This window comes from Crocodylus siamensis, chromosome 3 (assembly GCF_052110815.1).
Source record: "Crocodylus siamensis isolate JL-2025a chromosome 3, ASM5211081v1, whole genome shotgun sequence".
In the NCBI taxonomy this organism is placed as follows: domain Eukaryota; kingdom Metazoa; phylum Chordata; order Crocodylia; family Crocodylidae; genus Crocodylus; species Crocodylus siamensis.
Genome location: NC_143397.1, coordinates 237,350,316 through 237,370,703, shown reverse-complemented (window position 1 = coordinate 237,370,703; position 20,388 = coordinate 237,350,316). Strand labels below are relative to the sequence as shown.

Genomic DNA, 20,388 nt, shown 5'->3' with positions numbered 1-20,388 from the left:
CGGTGGCAGCTGTGGGTGCTCGCCACTCACCTCCCCCCAGCCCCTCGCCGCCGACAGCACCTGCGGGTGGTCCCTGGTCGCCGCTGGCCACTGTGGGCAGTCGCTGATTGCCGGTCAGTGTTTGCCAGCCCCCGCCGCGGCCACCTGTAAGAGCTTCCTGCTCATCGCCTTCACGCCCCCGCTGCCACCCCTGCCTGCAGGCGGTCGCCATGCCCCCCCAGCCATGCCTGCTGGCCTACTGCATACATCAGATTCAGCATTTAATCTGTATTTGAGTGAGTGCCCTATCACTGATCTCCGGGGTGACGCTCAGCATCTCCCGGAGCCAGCCCCGGCGGGGGTGCGATGTCCCCGCGAGTGCGGGCCCCCCCAATGTCCTGCCCAGAGCAGGGGCTGCAGCGGCTCCTTTCCTCTCCGGGCCTGACCCCGCCTGGCCTGCCAGTCCAGGCAGCTCCGCTCCCCCCGCCGAGGGCCCGGTGGGTGCGGGGCAGGTGCGGGGCCGCCCCCCCGCCGGGACACGGACCCGCCCTCGCGTGTTTCCAGCCTGCGGTCGCGTGAAGTCATCGCCTTTCACAGGTTCCTTAAAAAAAAGAGAGAGAGAGAGGAAAGTTTGGTAGGAGCAACCCGCGCTGCCGGGGCTTCCTGTTGCCGCCGGCTATATATAGAGGCGGGCGGCGCGGCGCCGGGATGCAGCGGGCTGCTCGCGTCCCGCGCAGGAGCGCTCCCGCCCCAACCGCCATGAACCGCGTCCTGTGCTGCGCGCTTGTGGTAAGGCAGGGCGAGGCGAGGGCGGGGGGCCCAGGACACCGGGTCCCGCGGGCTTTGGTGGCCAGGCGTGAACTTGAGGCAGGGGTCGCCACCCCCTGCTCCCCTCACGCGTGTGGGGCCACAGGGGACACCCGCTGGGAATGCGCTTCAGAAAGTGCGGGGCGCTCTTGCCTTAGCTCCATCTTTGCTTACTCCCAGCAGACGGGGTTGGTTAGTTATGATGACAGGTCCGCCGCTCCAGGTCCTGGCAGGTCCTGAGAAAATGCTGCGAACACAAATGCAAGCAGGACTCGTAGTAGAGCTGATCTCTTTTCTTCGACCAACAAGATTTTGGGGAAAAGATATTCTTTAATTGCAAGCAAGCTATTAACTCTTTGCATTTTTTTTTTAAATGAATAACTTGCTTGCAATTAAAGTAGGTTTGTTGCAAAAATCTTGCTGGTCGAAGAAAAGAGATCAGCTCTTCTACGAGTCCTGCTTGCCTTTTCCTCTAGACTAATGAGATTAGGAACACAAATGAGATTTTTCATGTCCTTCTTTTGAGCACTGAAACTCAGGAAGCATCTGATGAATTAGTAGCTTCCCGGAGTAGGTTGTGTGTCAACCACTGGGAAAGCTTGTGTCACCCAGTTTCTTGCACACCCCTCTTCTAATAGGTGACTGTTCATTTTAGTTTTATTTAAAACAAAAAAAAAAAATTACCTCTAGAAGTCTTAGTCCTTAGATGTAATTGGCCCTCTAGAAGTCTTAGCGCTAAAACATCATTGGAAATGGTGTTTAATGCGTTTAGCTTCATAGGAGTTAAACGCAGTTTTTATTCTTTTTATAGACTTGTACTATCCATTTATATTATTTAGGTGCTTTTTTAAAAATAAACAAGGAAGTAACATTCAAATTTGACTATAATGTTTGTGTGTACCATTTTTTTTTCTAGACTCTCTTAGCAAGTGGGTGGCATTAATGTGCTGGTGATCTCTAAGGCAGTTTGAAGTGAGTTAGATTGATTCTGAAAGCTCTTCCTATATCCACTGAATCACAAAACTTCCAGGTTCTCATGAGTAATTATGGTATTAGTTTCCGCAGTTTCCTCAAAGAGTTTTTTTTTTAAATAAACCCAAGTAATTAATGACACAGAACTAAGAGGAAATATTAGGTTGTGGCCGGGCAATTGAAATGTAAGTCTAAAGCTTTACCATTTCACTTATGGCAGGGGTCCCAGACAGTGGCACACGTGCCCCGGGAGGGTACACAAGACATTTCTGGGGGTACGCAGGAGAAATCGTGCAATGGCAGATTTAATTTTCATTATAATAATCATAATTGGCATTTGAGGGGTTAAATATAAAATGTATGCTAGTAGGGGTATGTGGGAAGCTGGTAAATCTGGAAAGGGGGATGCAATATGAAAAGGTTTGGGAATTGGTTTGGGAAGTTTGAGAATTGGGACTTACGGTATTGTGCCATTTTTGTGTAAAAACACAGGAAGTCAATTTTGGGATGTCAGCAATAATTCATTACCAAATTGACATCCTTTTTGTGTTGGTCATGGAGTGGTGTTATATGAACCATTTTCATGTAGTACATTCTCAGTAGATTGTGAAAGTAATAAACTGGTATATTTTATAAAATAATAGTTTACTGTAAAATGAAACATAAGCCTCATTTAGCCCTGTCTCTCTCAGGGGTGGTGATCCTAATATTTTAATCTTCCTACTTGTGCTGTTGAAAGGCCCCAGAAAGTTAGGACAGCAAACCAAGTAGCTCTGTAATGAGATTCACAGTTTGGGGTTTTTTTAAGTATGCATGTTCAGTGATGCCAGGTCTTGGTGTGGGTGCTTCTAGGATCTCTTTAGAAATGTGAACAGAAGGAGCGGCAGGAGCTGGTTGTGGTAGGATGTGTGCATGTATGTATGTGCATGTGGTTTTGTTGCTGCTAGACTAGTATTGCCAGCAAATAGACCATCAATCACTAAAGGGTAGGACTGAATGTGAACAAGTGGCCATGAGCTGGAAGACTGTGCCCTGCTACTAGCCTCCTAACCTAGGCTGTCCCCTAAGGTTGACCTCTCTATTTTGGATCTACAAATGCCTGTGACATCCATTCCTGGCGTGCACATCTGGTCTCTTGTGTGTAGGCAGTAATAGTTTTGCAGCCATCTCCAGGGTTTAATTTTTTTTTCCCCTAAATTTGTTTGTCTGTATGTTTGCTTATTTGTTAAAAATAAAACACTGAAGGTACCAGAAAAACACTGGGGAGAGATCATTGTAACTCAAACTAGATGCACTGTTGTCATCCATTGTAGCAACTTTGATGCTTTCCCATTTATATTTCTTTTAATTTATAATTTAGTTTCTATGCTGAATATGAATAGGATTACTACTAACTGGCAGTGAACATGTCTGTATTTGGTGGTGTTACACTATGCTTTCAGACAGTTTATACATTATTAATAACCCTATTCAGAAGGTACCTGGGACAGGTCAGGTTTAGGTTATCCCAGAAATCTTGATGTTGCTATAAGGTGGGTAGTATTCTTGAGATTAATACTGACATTGCAAACACGATAGACTTTTCCAGAGAGATTTGGTTAGTTAGTTAACTTTTTTCCCTTTCTCTTCATCATCCTTTTCAAGTGAAAATTGGTTGGGTTTAACTTTTATTGAAGAGCTGACACTTGATCTTGGTTTTCCAAAAGGTTTTCAGAGTTTGTGCTGAACTTGTACTGAATCACACAGTTGTGTAGAAAGTACCATACTCCTGCTTGGGTTCGATCCCAAAACAAGCCAAACACCATGATTTCAGGGGAGTTTCTTTTGGGGGGTTAGTCCAAACACCCTGAAACAGAAAGAGTGCAAGCCAAAAGGAAAGAAACCAGAAACATTTTTGCAGACTGTTAGATGTGTACAGTTCTGCACTTTTTTAACCATCACCCACTTAGAAGTTGATACTCTGAATTGACTTCTGCCTTCAGTTGTCATTGATTTCTTTGTAGATGATGTTACTTAAAATACTGAGGAACAGTTCCAAAGGAAATAGTTGCCATTCAAAAGCAAGCATAGCAGTAATTGAGACACTTCAGGCTTTTTAACACAAGAGTTATGACACATCTGTAATGTCAGTGTTAAGTGAAGTAACTGATGTTGCTTTATAATGCAGATGGAAAGAGATGTTAAGTGTTCTTTGTCTGCTTCCAGAGCTAAAGGTATCCCAGATTATAAGATTAGAATCCAATGGGAATTAGCATTTTTTTTTACTTTGAGAATAACTGCAATATGTGCATGGGAGTGGGGGGTGAGGCTGTGAGGTACATTTAAAGTGGCTACGTAAAACATTTTTACACAATGTAGAATGAAACCTTAGGAGTTGCTATTTTATGATATTTTGTGGATAAAAAGCTTAGCAAGATTTGAAAAGGATTAGACACGCCTATAAATAAAAGCAGCATATGCAGTGATAGTAGAGGGGATAAAATTGTCAAGGTCTGTTGGTATTCATGCTCGAGACATAAGCTAATTTTGAAATGAGTTCAAGAGGAAGATTTTCCCCTAGGAATTCAAGCCCTGTTTACCTTACCTAAGGTAAATAGTCCTAATAAAAACTTTGAATTCAGTAGGATTTAGTAGTAAAATAGGTGAAGATTTAACTTTGGTGTCTACTGGTGGTCATATTATACCATTAGTTTAGAAGCAGGACCTACCTATTCATTTTAGCTGGGAATCTGCTTTGCATTGGGTGGCATCAGTTGGCCTTCTGTTTTGGCTTCATCAAAATATTTTCTGTAAAAAAAATGAAGTAGAGTTGTGAGATTTTACTTTGAGTTCATTACACACACTGGCAGCATTTTTGACAAAGTGAGAATAATTATTTATTGAGCAAGAAAATATGCCTGAGGATGGACTTGAAATTCAGAGCAGAGACAAATTTATCTCTTTCAGTAAATTAAACGTTCTCCTCTGGTCTGCCAACTAAAGCCACAAAGCCAAGACATATAATAATATTTTCATACTCTGAAAAACCACTTTCTTTACTTCCACAAAACAGTGATTTAAGGGAATGATGCTTGAAGGATTTTTGTTTTCAGTTTTGCCATACAGTTCGTTCTAATTTAACAGAAACAAGCAAGTAGCTATTTGTCTGACATATAAAGATGAAAGGAAAGGGCGTGTGCTACTTTTCATGCCCAAGGTCTGAAATAAGGTAATATGATCACATTAGAAGATGCTTTTGAAAGAAAAATAAAGGCTTGAAGAGAGAGAACTGTAGAAATGCTCTTTGTTGCATTTGGCAACTCCTCTGACTAATTTGTGCATGGTGATGTAAAGTGTATGTGGAAAAAATGTTGCTGTAAATAATATCCATGCTGAGTGACAGTCAACGGATTGCTTTTTAATCTTGTATGACTTGCTTTGAATGATCTGCTAAACTACACACAGGAGGTTAAGTAATGAACCCCACATAAACCTAACGCTGTTCTAGAAGAATGCCTTCCTCTGGCTTCTGATAGTGGGCTGATTTGATGTGAAGTAAATGTTGATCCAGTTTTTGGCCTTAGTTTTTCACTCCCTTACTATTTAGACCAACAGGAGTATTTCCACCACCTTCAGAGAGAGAAGGACAAGGTAGGAAGGAGAAGGAATAAGCTTCTGCAAACTGGATGGACCATTTTCCAGGGGTCTGCTGGGAGGTAATTAAGAAGTGGCAAATGCATCTGGTGAAGAGCCTTTCCCAAAACTCCTTGGTCTGAAAAGCAAGGGCTATGACAAGGGGACTTGGGAATGGTTTCAAACTGAAGCAGAGGATGGAGGATTGGATGGAGGATTGGAGCATAGGTTGGCTATTAGGAGGAACTTTCTCACTATGAGGTGGTTAAGCACTGGAACAGGCTACCCAGAGAGGTTGTGAAGTCTCTGTCCTTGAATGCTTTTAAAACCAAGCTAGGCAGATGCTTGATGGTTTAGTCAAGGATGATCCTGCCTTCGACATGGGGTTCGATTTGATGACTTCCTGAGGTCCTTTCCAACCCTACTATTTTATGATACCCAAGAAGCCAACAGCAATACTTGTCAGGAACTTGTCCAATATTTTGTCTCTTATGTTTCTCTGCAGTAATGGTTTTCAAAGCCTGTGTCTGGTAGAAGCACTAAATAGCAATCACCATAACTTTCTTACTCAATCATACAGAGTAGGTCAGTGTTGCCTCTAATTTATTTCTTCGCCTGAACTAATACTTCAGTCCTGTGATCCAGAAGTAACTACACATAGAAACATAGGGGTATACCGCCAGAAGGACCTTCTCAGTCACAGAGTCCAAACATCAGCTGTTGCAGGCAATCCTGTTCATAAATGTGTCAAGATCCATCTTAATACTAACTAAGTCATTTTTTTACTCCAACTACTGCTACTGGAAGTCTGTTCCAGACCCTCATTCCTTTGAGGGTGAGAATGATTCTTCTGTTTTCCAGCTTATGTTTATTCATAGTAAGTTTTTCCTCGTTTGTTCTCTTGTCAGCGTAGTCCTTTAACTTAACTTGTTCTTTTCCCACTGTTGTGATTGTGTCCCTTTTGCATTCACAGAGTACAGCCCTTGTTCTTCCAGGCTAAACAAGCCAAGCTCTTTTAGTCTCTACTCCCCGGATAGGCCCTCAGTTTCCCTGATTATCCTAAGAGCCCCTTCTCTTCACCCTTCCAAAAAATAAAGAATTCAAACTGGAGCAGCAATTACTTACAGTGTCCCAGACAACTGTTGAGTGTATGACATGGGCATATCTTGCGGTAGACCCAACTGCAGTTTCTCAGAGATTTAAAGAATCAATTACGTATCTGTTCATTACAACCGGACCATTACTTCCATAATTTGAAACCAGACCATTTTTTCCTTCAGACTGAGATATACATTTAGTGGTAAAATGGCAAGAGATAGTATGATTTTGGCTGAATTCTGCATTCAGTTTTGCTATATTGAAGCCAATATCATCACAGCAATTTAATAGTCTATAATTTGACCCTTCATATGTTGTGGAATAGACTATGGAACATTTTAAAAGGCTAATATCCAACTATAAAAAAATATACTAAAGATCTGTTTTCCCTTACAACACTTTTCCAAAATTTGCTTTGCTTGGTATTGTTCACAAGAGAATAAATTGTCATTGCTTAAAATAAAATTTAGTTGAACTTCCAATCTTTTCTCTAACTCTGTGAATGAAGTCAGCGAGCCAGTTCTTCTATCCATTAACCTTTGAGCGTTTTCAGAGCAACACCTTTTCTTGTTCTTCAAAAAAAAGAAGCCATCAAATGTAACTTTAGAGTTCAGATGAAAGATTGCGTCTTCAGTTATCATGAATAAGCCTAGCTCATTGAGCTACACCTTTTTCTTTCAATCATTTGCAGTCCTAGATCATCAGTACAGCTAATTCAATATATAGATTTATGTTTTTATTTAGTGTAACAGGGCTATTTCTTAAAAGCCTTTCTAGAGACTCAGGTAAAGGCGTGATAGGATCTAGTGCAAGATCCACACAATCACACCTCCTGCCATGGCACGTGTAATGGCAAGAGGCATGATTGTGGCATCCAGCACCAGCTCCTATCATACCTTATTGCCAGCATCAGGGAGCCCAGTATCATGACCCCAGGCTTCCCCTGCACTGACTCCTGCTCCACAGATGTGAGTCCTGTCAGCTAACAAGACTCCCATCCTTAGCTGCAGGTCACTGCTGCAATGGGAGTCCTGTCGGCTGATGGGATTCTACCCACCGTAACTCATGGTGCTCCTATGTGCTGATGGGGCTTCCAGCCACGAGGACATAGCAGTGCTACATGTGCAAATTAAATCTGGATAGAAACCAGCTATGAAATTACTACACATTTTCCAGCTCTAAATCTATAGCTGGCTGGACCTTTTAATAGTGTGACAGCTCATTTGCATGTGTAACTAGTCTAAAGCAATTTTGTATTTAATCTGATAATCGTGTGATACATGTAACACATGTAGAAGGGGCCGGTATAAGGCAGAGACTGTTTAATATATTTCAACCCACTTCTAGGAAAAGGCCTTTTGCTTGAATACTATTATCTGGATGAGTGGATTGTACTATATATAAATCATCCTGCATATCTAGCTAGGAATGAATCAACATTAAGCAGAAACAATGCCTGTAAACTCTTTAGGGCAAGGACTATATGCTGATATTACTACAACATTTCTGAAAAATAGGACACTTCTATTTAGCTGATTGAATGTGGATTTAGGAGACTAAAATTAGGCCTCCAATTTACACAGCTATAACCAGAATGCCTTGGATGTGTAGTATGTTTTTTTATCTTTAATCGAAAATGGTCAATTTTTGGTATTTTGAGTACATTTGTCTGCTTTCGTCTTGGCCTTTTTTGTGTATTTTCAGTATTTTTGTAAATTACCCTGGGAATCAGATTCTATATAAAACCTGTAATAAATAGCGTAGAACTGTTCATAATTAAGTGATAGTAACTTTAATGGTTTTCCAGATAATACCATTTATGGCTGCAGAGTTGGCTTAATATCTTTCAAAACAATTACTTTAAAAATAGAATACTGTGATGCTACATAAATACAGCTCCATCAATGATTGATTTGCACCTTATTACATCTAGACATCATATGTTTCTGAGAGTGAAAGAGGATAGTGGTGATAGTCTTCCTTTAAAAAAAAAAGAAAGAAACAAAACACCTGAGGTGAATGGTCTGTTTTTCTGCTACTTTATTTCTATTTTATACCTTAATTTAAAATATTACAGGTTCTGTTCAGCAGAATCAATGTGCATCTATGCTTACTATAAGTTTTGCAGGGGGTTAATATATTTACCCACCTTGGTACCTTTTACATTTAAATTTGGCTAAAATCTGAACTAGCTCCATTTTGAACAAAGCTGGAATTGTTTTAAAATTTCACCTGGTGGCCTCTTCTTCCCCACCAACTTCTATACCATCTGACTCTGATTATGGGATCTGAGCTCTTTTAAACTATGGACCCCTCCTACAACATCATTTCTAATAGGTCTCCACTGTGATCTCCTGTGGAAACTGACAGCAGTGCCAGTGGGCCAAATCCCTGTCTTCTCATTCAACATGAATATCATCACAGTGGGAGCTTCTGGCTGCCGAAAGCCATTAAAAATCTGGATGCACAAAGTACCTGAAAATGTATTCGTGCCTGTGCAGCGAGATAGTAAATGGCAAGACAGACATAGGATTCTAATGCTGCAGTAAGAGAAGTCTTGTCTGGTGGCAGGGTTGAAATATGTTGCACAGTAGAGAGACTTCATAGTCTGTACTTGGGAGCAGCTGTAATTTTCACTTGTACTGCATAATAATTTTCCCCCAATGCCAGCTTCCCATTTGGGCAGAGTTACCTGAATCTCTCAGGGCTCCATAAACATCTAAAGCATGTGGATTATGGCTGTAGTTCAATATCTGTGCCTCACATTGCAGTCTGGTGTTGTTCTAACATACTACAAAAGAATATGTCCATGCAAGTCTTGGAATTTATAAGTAGGGAGTTTCATTTTTCCTAAATGGTCTCTCTTTTGAATACTAATTACAAAAAACATGTTGAAGGGAAACCTGCCTGTTAGCATCAGTGATTGATGGGATTAGCAGGACTTCCTTATTGCTAGAGTAATAGCCTGAGGTTTACCAAGGGTGTATATACATGGTTCATCAAGAGCAATTCATGGAGAGCCATTCATTTTTCAGAAATGTGCTTCACCCTCTGGTTAAATAGATGCTGTGAAACAGATCCAGATATTTAAGAGAAATAGAGCTGCACAATCAAGACAAAGTAAAATTTGAAGTAAGACTTAACTGTTTACCAGGGAGGGTGATTAAGCATTAGAACAAAATAGATAACATGGTAGAATTTTATAATCTCCATCTCTTGAAGTCTTCACATGAAGGTTGCCTTTCTAGAAGATGTGCTTTAGTTAAGCACTTCTTACTGGGTTCAGTACAGGAGTGAATCATAAAACAGTGTGGCACAGGTTACATAGGATGTCTGACTAGTAAATTTAATGTGGCTTTGAAATCTAAAATTCTGGCCTTTAAAATCTGAGAATGAATCAATGAAAGCTGTGTTCTTCTCCCATAGTTTTCCTAATGAAGGCTGGATTTCTTAGGGGAGGCAGAGAAATCTTATTGATCCCTACCAGGAGTTCAGTAATTTGGGGCAAACATTGCAACATGCTGAGTGTATTGCCATGAAATCGCACTTGTACCAAGAGTTCTCAAACTTCAGTGCGTCTGTTCTAATAAGCACACCTGAGACTGAGACCTTGGGAGGTTCCTGGGTGTGAACCAGAAATGACTATGTTACAGTTTTCTAATAGGTGGTACAGGCAAAACAGGAGCAAGTTGACACTGCTGTATTTTCCTGAGCGTGCTTTCTAACATTGTCCAGTGCAACGTGGACAAGCCTTAAAAGCCATTCCAATGTGATATCTGTGTTGAAGCCTAAATTTTAAGTGGTGGTGATGTGTCCACAGCTCGCTCTCCCTCGCGCTCTTTCACAAATTCAAAACTAGTATCAACGTGAGTTTTGCTTGTGTAGCCTTTAATACCTGGGAAAATATCTAATCCAAATATTTTATAAAACCAACAAGATGTGAAATAGAAGCAGCTAACAGAATGCACAACATTCAGCCAGAGCTGAATTACAGATCCCAAGGCCATGTTTCCACCCACTGACCTTGTGTGGCACAGCACAACATACAGTGGAGTAAACAAGGAGCTCACTTTGTTTATAAAGCATCAGAGAAACTGCAAAACAACATTTGTAACTGGGTGCCCAAATGATAATACACCCCAGACATCTCGCAAGCTGAGCAGGGTCATCCTAGATCGGTACTTGCTGAGACCCACAAGAAAAACATAAGTGCCTCCAGGAAGCTGATCTGACTATATATTAGGTCAGTCTTGTGCCTCTCCCAAGTGTAGAACCAATGTACCAGCATAGTATTTGTAATGTTATGGTTGCTCTTGCTCTTGCACTTTGGATAACCTGTAAAGCCAAACTTCTGTGACAGAAAGCATTAACCTTAGTGTTGTAGCCCATTCCAGCTTTGTGCGATTACTTCCTCCTCGCGAATTTGTTAGCTGCAGCATTCCTCACATCTATCTCAAAGCACTGCACAGCATGCCTGTTTGATGGGAAGTAGCTGCTGCATACTGTCTTTGGAGCTCCTAGATTTCAGTGCTGGATTAAACCAAGGCACTTTGTAAAAACAAAACCATGCTGTTCTATTTGTTTTATTGGCAATAAAATTATACATTGTAAGGATTTGTCCTCGGAAAGTGACCAGAGGAATGCTGCAAGCTATTTTTTAAAAATCTGAGCATAATGAAGGTGGTTCAGATGTACAATAAGATATTTACCATTTCTGAAAGGTCTGATTTTCTTCCCAAAATAATGTGTATCAGGAGTAATTCAAGTAAATCAGGGCATCAGCTCTTCAGCTAGGGAAGCAGGGGGCAGGTTCCTTGTCCACTGAAGTTCCAGTGATATAAGAGAGAGAAGAATTGGTACCCGCAACCCCCCTTCCCACAAAGCTCACAAACTACAAGCCCTGTCCTGCACACAGCTACTTAAGCAAGTAAGCATTTGCAGGATGAGACTGTAAATTGGGTAATGAATAGACCCAGGGAAGTAGAGTGATAAAACATCAAATCTTGTCATTGAATTGCCTGTATTGTGTCTGGATTTTGTTGGTTCCAGAACATTTTAATGTGGTTTCAGCGTGGAATGGTAGATTCTTTTTAAATAATTTACTATGATAATACAGGTATGTAAGAGTCAGGAAGTTGGCTAGGATCTTATATATTACTACAGGTTTCCCTCGCCAACCACTGGAATTAGGTTCCTGAAAGTTCCCATGTTTGGCAAAACCGTGGTTGGCAAGACAAAAGGCGTATGGGAAAAATGGCAGGTGGCGGGCTGATTTGCAGCCACAGAAAACTGTGGTTACTCAAAACTGTATACTGTGGTAGCCAAAATGGTATATAGAATATTAAGGATGGTAGCTCAAAATCGTGGTTGGCAAAACCATGGTTGGCGAGGGAAACCTGTATAGCATGTGTCTCACCACAGTGGCACTAAAGAGATAGACATAAGGTGCCTAATCAAATAAGTGAAATTGTAGGCTTTTCTGTGATTTGTGCTGCCTTGTAGGACTAAAGAGACCGATATTTTATTTTCCTCTTGCTAGTTCTTGGACATTTCAATTAAATGGGCCACCCAGGAAACCTCTCCCCCAAAGTACCTCCATTATGATCCAGCTACATCTCATCAACTGATGTGTGACCTGTGCCCGCCTGGAACATATGTAAAACAGTACTGTACAGCTACAAGGAAAACTGAATGCTCACCATGTCCAGATCAGTACTACTCCGAGGACTGGAACAGCAATGATGAATGCCAGTACTGCAGCGTGGTATGCAAAGAGCTACAGTATGTTAAGCAAGAATGCAACAGCACACAAAACCGCATCTGTGAATGCATTGAAGGGAGATATCTCGACCTAGAATTTTGTTTAAAACACACAGAATGCCCTCCTGGATCTGGTGTTGTCAAACCAGGTACGTATCTGTTTTCAATACACAACAAAATGAATTAGTGCCATTCAGAGCACTGAAGAGTTGTGGCACTTCAAAATTAGGAAACAAGCTTGTCCAGGTGAAATTACAGGGTAGTAAATTGTAAAGCCAATTGAACCTGTTCCGTTCTAACATTGCTTTGGACTCTAGCCAAAGGACCAGTTCTCAATGGAATACTGTGCTCCTACTGTAATATATAACTTAATGGCAGTACCAAATGTAGCAAATTGCACTCTAATGAGAAACATGATGAATTACCTCTTTTAAAGGAACATTATCCAGAGTGTAGTTTGTGTGTGATAAATAATAACGTTTTTCATTTTGAATTCTGCTGCTTCAAGCACCTGCATATCTTGACAAACACCAGAAGCATTAACTGACATAATACCAAAAGCATAAGTATAACAATATTAATGTAGCACTAAAGTCAGAACAATATGTGGTAGTAATTAATTACCAACCTCTTAAATGAGAACTCTTAGGGAAAACATTATTATCATTAAAAAAACAGCCAACTATTTCTTTCTCAGACAAGCTGGTAATATGCTGTGTGTCTGGGAGGGATAAAGATTACAGTAATGTTTTCAGGGGACCATATTCTTCATTTTAGACAAAATAAATTGTTAAGCCAAGAATAAGTTCTTGTTTTGAAACAAATTATTTATCATTCTGCTTATGACATGGCCCAGTCTAGCTCCAATGCTTAATGATGCCTAAGAGAATTGCAAGCTGGCGTTCTACCTGAGACAGATAACTACCTAGAAAAGAAATACAAGAAAGGGCATACATGGAAAAACAGAGGACATTAAGAGATTTTTCAGTTTAAATACCCTAATCTTCAAAATTGCCTAATAGATTTCCTGGCTGTATGCACCAGGCAAGAGTTACTATTCTATGAATGCTAGCATTTTAGAGGGAACTTGAAAAGTAGGTCAGTACTGAACACACTTGTGCATAGGTTGCAACAGCATCGCTAGGTAAGTGCAGTGTAGCAGTTTGTGTAGCTATATTAGAAACAAGACAATATAGACCTAAAACAAAGAGCATATAGAAATCCACTTAGAAGACTCAAAAGGAGTTTGAAGGCAGAAGGCAGGTGTGGTGTCCTTCAAACTGCAGTGACCAATAAAAGGGAAGCTTGCAGTCCAAGAGCACACCCACAACATTAAGACCATTTAGTCTTCCAGAAAAAGATAAATGGTCTGTCCTTGGTTACATCTGGGTAGCATTGCTGAATGCAGTGGTTTTGCCTTGGTGTAAGCCAGAGTGCAAGGTGGCCAAAGTGTGTTTAAAAAAAAAAAATCCCAATTAGCCGCATAAGGAGGCTTTGGATAGACTGAAGAATTAAAAAGACTCAAGATTCAAATTCTGTTCCCAGCTTCATCACCTCACAGTGTAATGTCATTTACTTAGTGCTTCCTCTCTGGAAATATAGATGAGGGGAAGCCAGCAAGATTAGAGTGAGACCCTTGGAGGAACATCACTATAATAGTTGTTACTGTATTTTGTTTCATCTTAGTCCTAGCACTCAAGCATACATTGCTGATCATCATAAATCTTTCAGCAGAACACTGGTCACCTTCCTGACTAAATACCATGTTTAATGCATCCTCAAAACCTACTTATTCTGGAAATCAGTCCTGTAGTCTGTGTTAGAAGGTGTCAATATAGCAACGATCCCAAAGAGCTCATTGCACAGAGTATTTATTTGGGATACTCACTCCTCAGACTATTCCTATACCTGGATTATGTAGATTTTTTTTCTCTGCAAGTTGTTTCTGGCAATTAACACTTTTTTGTTGCTTGTTCTGTGTATTGATCACATTGTTTGTCACACATCTCTATGCTGCTTTTAGTTCTACTAATTTAATCAGATTTGGTGTTCTGTAATGTTAATAATATAGGTTTCTTACTTTTGAAACTGTCCTTTTAACTAGAATTTGAATTCCTTCAAAGGACTGAGAAGGCATTGGTTGGAACTAGAATGGTGCCAATATTAAAGCCAATATTGCAGAAGAGTTTAGGAATTTAATCTCTGGGTTTAAAACTGTTAATATGATTTTGTATCTGAAGCAGATAAAAATTGCAAGGGGCCCATTCTCCTGTTTAGGTATGGATGCAGCTGAAATCTCACATGTACAGCTGTTCCCATGAGCTTCCCACCATAAATGTATGAGATTACCTGTTTTTAAATAGTTTCTGTCCTTTTGAAATGGCTTGCAAGAGCAGCTCATGTGATCTGATACCACTGAATCTAAACATAAGGCTTAAAAGCTTTTTGCACTGTGTAGTCCAGTGTTACGGCAGTACTTCACATTAGCAGAAATCCACTTAGGAATTAGTACTGATGCAGACAGCATTTTGTATCCACTATGTCCCATAAGGGAGGAGGGGACTGAAACAGAAAGGGAGAAGCTAATGCTAGGGAGGCCTGCATAGCAGAGAGGATTAGCAGTCACCAGAGACAGCCCTGTTCCTGTAGTGTCTCGGACTTCAGTGTATTCCCAAACTACCTGCTTTTCTGCCCATCTCTGGTGAGGAAGATGTAGAAGAAAGGAGAACCTGCAGGTAAACACCCAAACAGCGGTTCTTGGAAGGAGAAGTCTGGCTTCACACCCAAGAGCAGTGGTTCTCAACCTTTTTAGATCCAAGGCACCCTGAATAGACTCAAGGCATCCTTCTGAAAATGCCACCTCTGTTTTGACTACAGGAAAATAACAGAGCAGTTGTTTCAGTTGCAAAGAACTCAAAAAGGCCACAACAATTGACTTCTATTTAAAATGGCTGCATTACCTTGTGAATCATATTTCTAAAACTAACATTGCTAACATTGTGTAACACCTCATAGCAACCCAGGATGCTGTGATGCCCTCTTAAAGAATCACTGCCTCCCCTTGTAAGAAAAAACTTGAAAGAGGCGCAGCTGATGCAAGGGAAAGTTACCAGAAAGTCTGCCTTCACAATGCTAGCTGATGCCTAATCATGTCAAACATTCAGTTGTCTGTTGTCTCAACTTTTGTACTTTTTCCAGTCACTCACATTGCATAAAACATAGCAGATTACAAGGGCAAGCGCCTTCCATGATGACTGTTCTTTCCTGGAAACGCATCATTTCTTAAGTAATTATACAGAATCTCTTTCGATTTTCCGATGAGAACAGTGAGACCCCTTGTTTTCTTTAGGTTTTATTTTTATTTGTTTTTGCTTGTTATGTGAAGAACAAAGTAGCACGATATCTTTGTATAGCAATATATTCTTTATTTCTTGGCTAATGGAAAACTCACTGAGCTTCATATTCTCTTGTTTCTAACAGGGTCTAAGAAGCACAATATATATAGCTGGACTTGCTTATGTCCTGCAAACTTCTATGCATCTAGCTTTTAAGAGCAAATACTCCTCAAATACTCTAGATGGGGGTATTTGCATATGCAAATCTAGTCTTTAATTCTGAGTGATAATTTAAGCATATGCTTAAGTCCATCTTTATTGAATAAAGCAGTTAAGCACCTGCTTGACCTTAGGCATGGGCTTTAAATATCATTGGTTTCAAATGATTTGCTAAATGGGAATAAGCAAACTGTAATAGATAAGCACTGATTACAGCTGAGTTTTTTTTCTTTTTTTCATTTGATAAGATAATCCTTTGCAGTTACTGTCAAAATTAGTCCCGTACATTAATTCTCTTGCTCTAAATCACCATGACACAGCAGTATCCCTTTGTCTCAGTTCTTTAACCAGGATAATAAATATAGTCTACGTAATGGTAGTTCAAACAAGTAGAATCTGTGTATGTTTTTCTGATTATACATGTTCATTTGGTTTTAGGTAAGTATATAAAAATGCAATTACTCCAAGAGAGAGGGGTCAAACTATAATGTTGAAATTTCCATGTTGCTAAACAGCAATGTATCTGTAAAATCTTTGGAAACTTTACAATATGTGGTAATATAAAGTATAATTCTAGAATTTAATATTTAAGAAATAAATATGCATGTTGGAGAAACTTCAACAAATATGCATATCTAAGGGAATGAAGGAAAATCACAATAGATGACTGATTTTAATTTCAATATGCAGGATGTACTTAAATTACATTGCTGCACAAGGAGAGGAGAAAAAGCCCTGACCTCCAGCAGACCTAAATAAATGGGCTAAATCCTGGTTCTTGTTACAACCAAAATAATTAATTTTAATAAGCCCAGATGTTGCAGAAGAGAATGCAGACCCAAATTTGTGGCAATTAGGAATTTTCCCACAACTCTATGTGGATGAAAATGAAGGACAGATCCTGTCTGTGAACATCTGAAAAGTCAACTACTTATTAGTTTGTGACAGTAAGCAGAAATCAGAAGGAAGTTTAAAAATTGTATTTAACATAATTTTGTTGTATGAGCTTGTTCCTTAAAAAAATTCTTTTGCTTTTCTCAATATATTTTCCAAATTAGTGCTACTACATGTGCAAGCAAGCACACAATTCGGAATTATTCATATTATATTTTTCATTATTTTCTTGCTTGAAGCCTAACACACACACCACATATCCTGTGTAAAGGAATGCATGTTTTGTCTTTCTAAAGGTACCCCTGAGAGTGACACCAGTTGTATGAGATGTCCAGAGGGATTTTTCTCAAATGAAACTTCATCCAAAACACCCTGTAAGAAGCACACAAACTGTAGTGCACTAGGCCTTAAAACAGCATCAAAAGGAAATGCAGTTCGTGATAACGTGTGTCAGGGAAACCGCGATGCATCAGCTCAAAAATGTGGAATAGGTATGTATAGTGCTAAGTGTACTGGAATTATATCTTCTTACATTCTCAAAATGAAATTACCAGCAGCAACAGTAACTGCCAAAACAGTTGCTAAGACCTCAGATACTCAGGTGATGGGCAAACTTTAATAAAATGTTTGGGATGTTAAAAGATGCATAGTATTGAAGAGAGACCAGTTCTTATTTTAGACATGTTTATAAAACAGATTTTCTTACTATCTTTGATCCCATAGGTTTGTTTTTCCCAGAGCCAGATAATTGTGCAAGGATCCAGACATCTTACTGAATTATTTTTTTTCCTCCCCTCATTTGTTTTTAGATGTAACCCTGTGTGAGGAAGCATTGTTTAGATTTACTGTTCCAACCCAACTCTCCCCTAACTGGCTGAACATACTAGCAGACAATTTGCCTGGCACAAAGATTACTGCAGAAAATATAGAACGGATTAAACAAAGACGCAGTTCTCAAGAACAGGCCTTCCAATTGTTGAAATTATGGAAGCAGCAAAACAAAGAACAAGATATGGTCAAGAAGAAAATTCGAGGTAATTCATATGGTGCAGCAAGCACAGGAGAAGTAACTTTCTAAATAGGAGTTCTTTAAACTAGTGGGGTCAAATTCTGCCCTTGATTATGTGCTCACACCTAGAGAGTTGAATGGGTATGACTAAGATTTATGTGCATGCTACACATAATGGGCAGTCCAAGGATGTGACTGTGGAAAGTATTTAGCACTTTGTATTCATTAAAAAGACTACTTATGCAACTCCAGTTTATGAAACCTGAGTCAGTAATATATATCCAAGTCCCAGAGTGCAAAGCATTGTGATAATGCAGGGCTCATTTTGCCCACACCTGCATCGGAGCAACAGCTATAAAGATCAGTGGATATGCATCAGTGGGGGCAAAATTAAAGTTTACAGTATATCATATAAGGCTATACTGGGACAAGCTTAGCAGGCTTGGGACTTAAACCCCCTGCTTATCTACAGAATGTGATTATGAGGACTTGCAAATCAACACCCACTCACTGCCCAGTAGAGGTGCTTTTCCCTTCCTGCTGGGAGTATCCCTATCTTTCAAGCCTAATTATTCCTTCACCCATCTGCTGAAACTGCCCATATTGATGCCAAAACTGAAATATTCCCAGAAATATTTGTAATGTTAACACTTGGTAGGATTTTCAGAGACAATTACTAACCCCTTTTTATATGAGCCAGTATCAGACCCAACCAGACTGTAATGACCCTCGTCCTACAAGGAATGGATATGAGCTGTTAACCTTGAGAAGAAAGATACTGTAGAATTTGCATTTTTATCTACATTTAAATTCATGTCTGTTCATATCACTGTAAGGTCAAAAGTATTTTTGCAGGCAAATGCAAATCTGAAGTCCAGTGACAGTTGTAGTAAGGATTGCCTAGATATTTTCACTCATTTATTCATTGCAATCGAAAATTCGGAGACCAGCCTCATGCACCAGATACCTTATGCATGTTACAAGAGTGTTCGAATAAACATGCACATTTATATATGCTTTTAAGTATTTTGCATGGTTTCCTCCTAATACAACAATGATGATAAAAGATTTATTTGGACTTAAAAACTAAAAACATTTAGAAAGAACATGTCCTTTTGACTTTAGAGTTTGTTTTTAAACTATTATAAAATGATAACGAATCTTATTTATGTACTTCTGTGCTTTTTTGTTTTCTGTAGATTTTGATCTTTGTGAAAATAGTGTCTTAAAACATATTGGCCAACTTAATCTCACCTTTGAACATCTCAGCATCTTGATGGCAAGTTTACCAGGAAAGAAAGTGGGAAAAGAAGATATTGAGCGCACAATGAAACTGTGTACACCTACAGAACAAATTCTAAAGCTCCTCAACCTGTGGAGAATAAAAAATGGAGATCAAGATACTATAAATGGCCTAATGTTTGGGTTGAAGCACTTGAAAACATATGACTTTCCCAAAACAACAATCCAAAGTCTGAAGAAGGTTGTCAAGGTTCTTCACAGGTTTACAATGTATAGAGTCTCCCAGAAATTATTTTTAGACAGGGTAGGGAACCAAGTTAAAATGGTGAAAATGAGAAGTGTTTAATTCAAGATGTTTTTCATTTATTCTCCAGTGACTACTTCCCCCTAATTACTGCTAGCAGTAATTAAACTAGAACATTATTTCCCCTATCTTATGCCTAACTATTTATAGAAATTCCTGACTGGAACAGCTCTAAGGTGTCAGCTATGAGGTTGAGGGCTTTTTTGTTTTGGGGTTTGGTTTGGTTTGGTTTTGGGGGGGGGTGTTTGTTTGTTTGTTTGTTTTTTTGTTACAAAGTCACTCTACAAAAGCTACTAGTCGGTTGATAACACTAAGATGCTGATTCTGCTTCTTAGCTCATCCAAAATAGAAAAGTTCCACTAAAGCCATTGCATGAGAATGCAGTGGGCCAGGCTCTAATAAAGTATTTACTATTTATATTCATTGAGTTATAAGAGTTTTTGTTGTACATATTTATTAACTTAAATAAGAACTATATGATTTAATTTGAGAGAGAGAAATTTAAATGTATGCTATATATTTTCTAGCTAGACAAAAATGATCAAATATATTTTTCAGCAGAAATTTTGTAATTTTTCCTAAAGTCCTTAATTTCTTTACTATGTGAGGTTTTTTTTAATTGTTACTTAGATTTGTCTGTATAAGTTGTGATATCTTTTGGTAGCTGTTGTCTAATTTATCCAATGTTTTAATCCACATAGAAGAAATATACCATAAATGACCTGAATATTTAAATATTCTGTGAGAAAGTGAATGTACCATATTTAAAAGCTGGATTTTTTTAAAGGATTCCATAATCTTATTTGATAAACAATTAAACAGTTTTCAACTGACCTTTTGTCTGTTCAGCTTGTTACTTTCAACTTCAGTGGGCAATGCTCACACAGATGTTTCCTTTGGATTTTACTCCATTTTATTGAAGAGACGGGCCTGATTTTGCCAGTATCCCATGTCTTGTCTGGTCTAGTCACTGTCATCTGAGCAAAGTGAATGAAAAATAGCAACTGAACACCATTATTCTGAATTAGTGCTCCATACACACAGGTGTCAATGTCCAAACCAGGCATAAGGCACAGGAGAATGAGGTCAATGGGTCTTAATCAGCTCTGCTGGAGTAGATACAGTTTCACTGATGATCTGAATTTAACCAATAGTTG

The 20,388-nt window shown here is 39.4% G+C and overlaps 1 protein-coding gene across 1 annotated transcript; it reads left to right on the top strand.

Annotated features, from left to right (window-relative positions):
• The first annotated feature begins 347 nt into the window (after positions 1 to 347).
• TNFRSF11B (TNF receptor superfamily member 11b) lies at positions 348 to 20,064 on the top strand. The gene is made up of 5 exons (XM_090040547.1): positions 348 to 768; positions 12,008 to 12,377; positions 16,973 to 17,167; positions 17,486 to 17,710; positions 18,885 to 20,064. The coding sequence occupies exons 1-5, from the start codon at positions 688 to 690 to the stop codon at positions 19,271 to 19,273; spliced, it is 1,260 nt and encodes a 419-aa protein (XP_089896673.1). The 5' UTR covers positions 348 to 687; the 3' UTR covers positions 19,274 to 20,064.
• The last annotated feature ends 324 nt before the right edge of the window (positions 20,065 to 20,388 follow it).

Coding starts and splice junctions, on each gene's coding strand:
- TNFRSF11B (XM_090040547.1), top strand. CDS start 688: ATGCAGCGGGCTGCTCGCGTCCCGCGCAGGAGCGCTCCCGCCCCAACC. Junction 12,378..16,972: donor ATCTGGTGTTGTCAAACCAG/GTACGTATCTGT, acceptor GTCTTTCTAAAG/GTACCCCTGAGAGTGACACC. Junction 17,168..17,485: donor AGCTCAAAAATGTGGAATAG/GTATGTATAGTG, acceptor ATTTGTTTTTAG/ATGTAACCCTGTGTGAGGAA.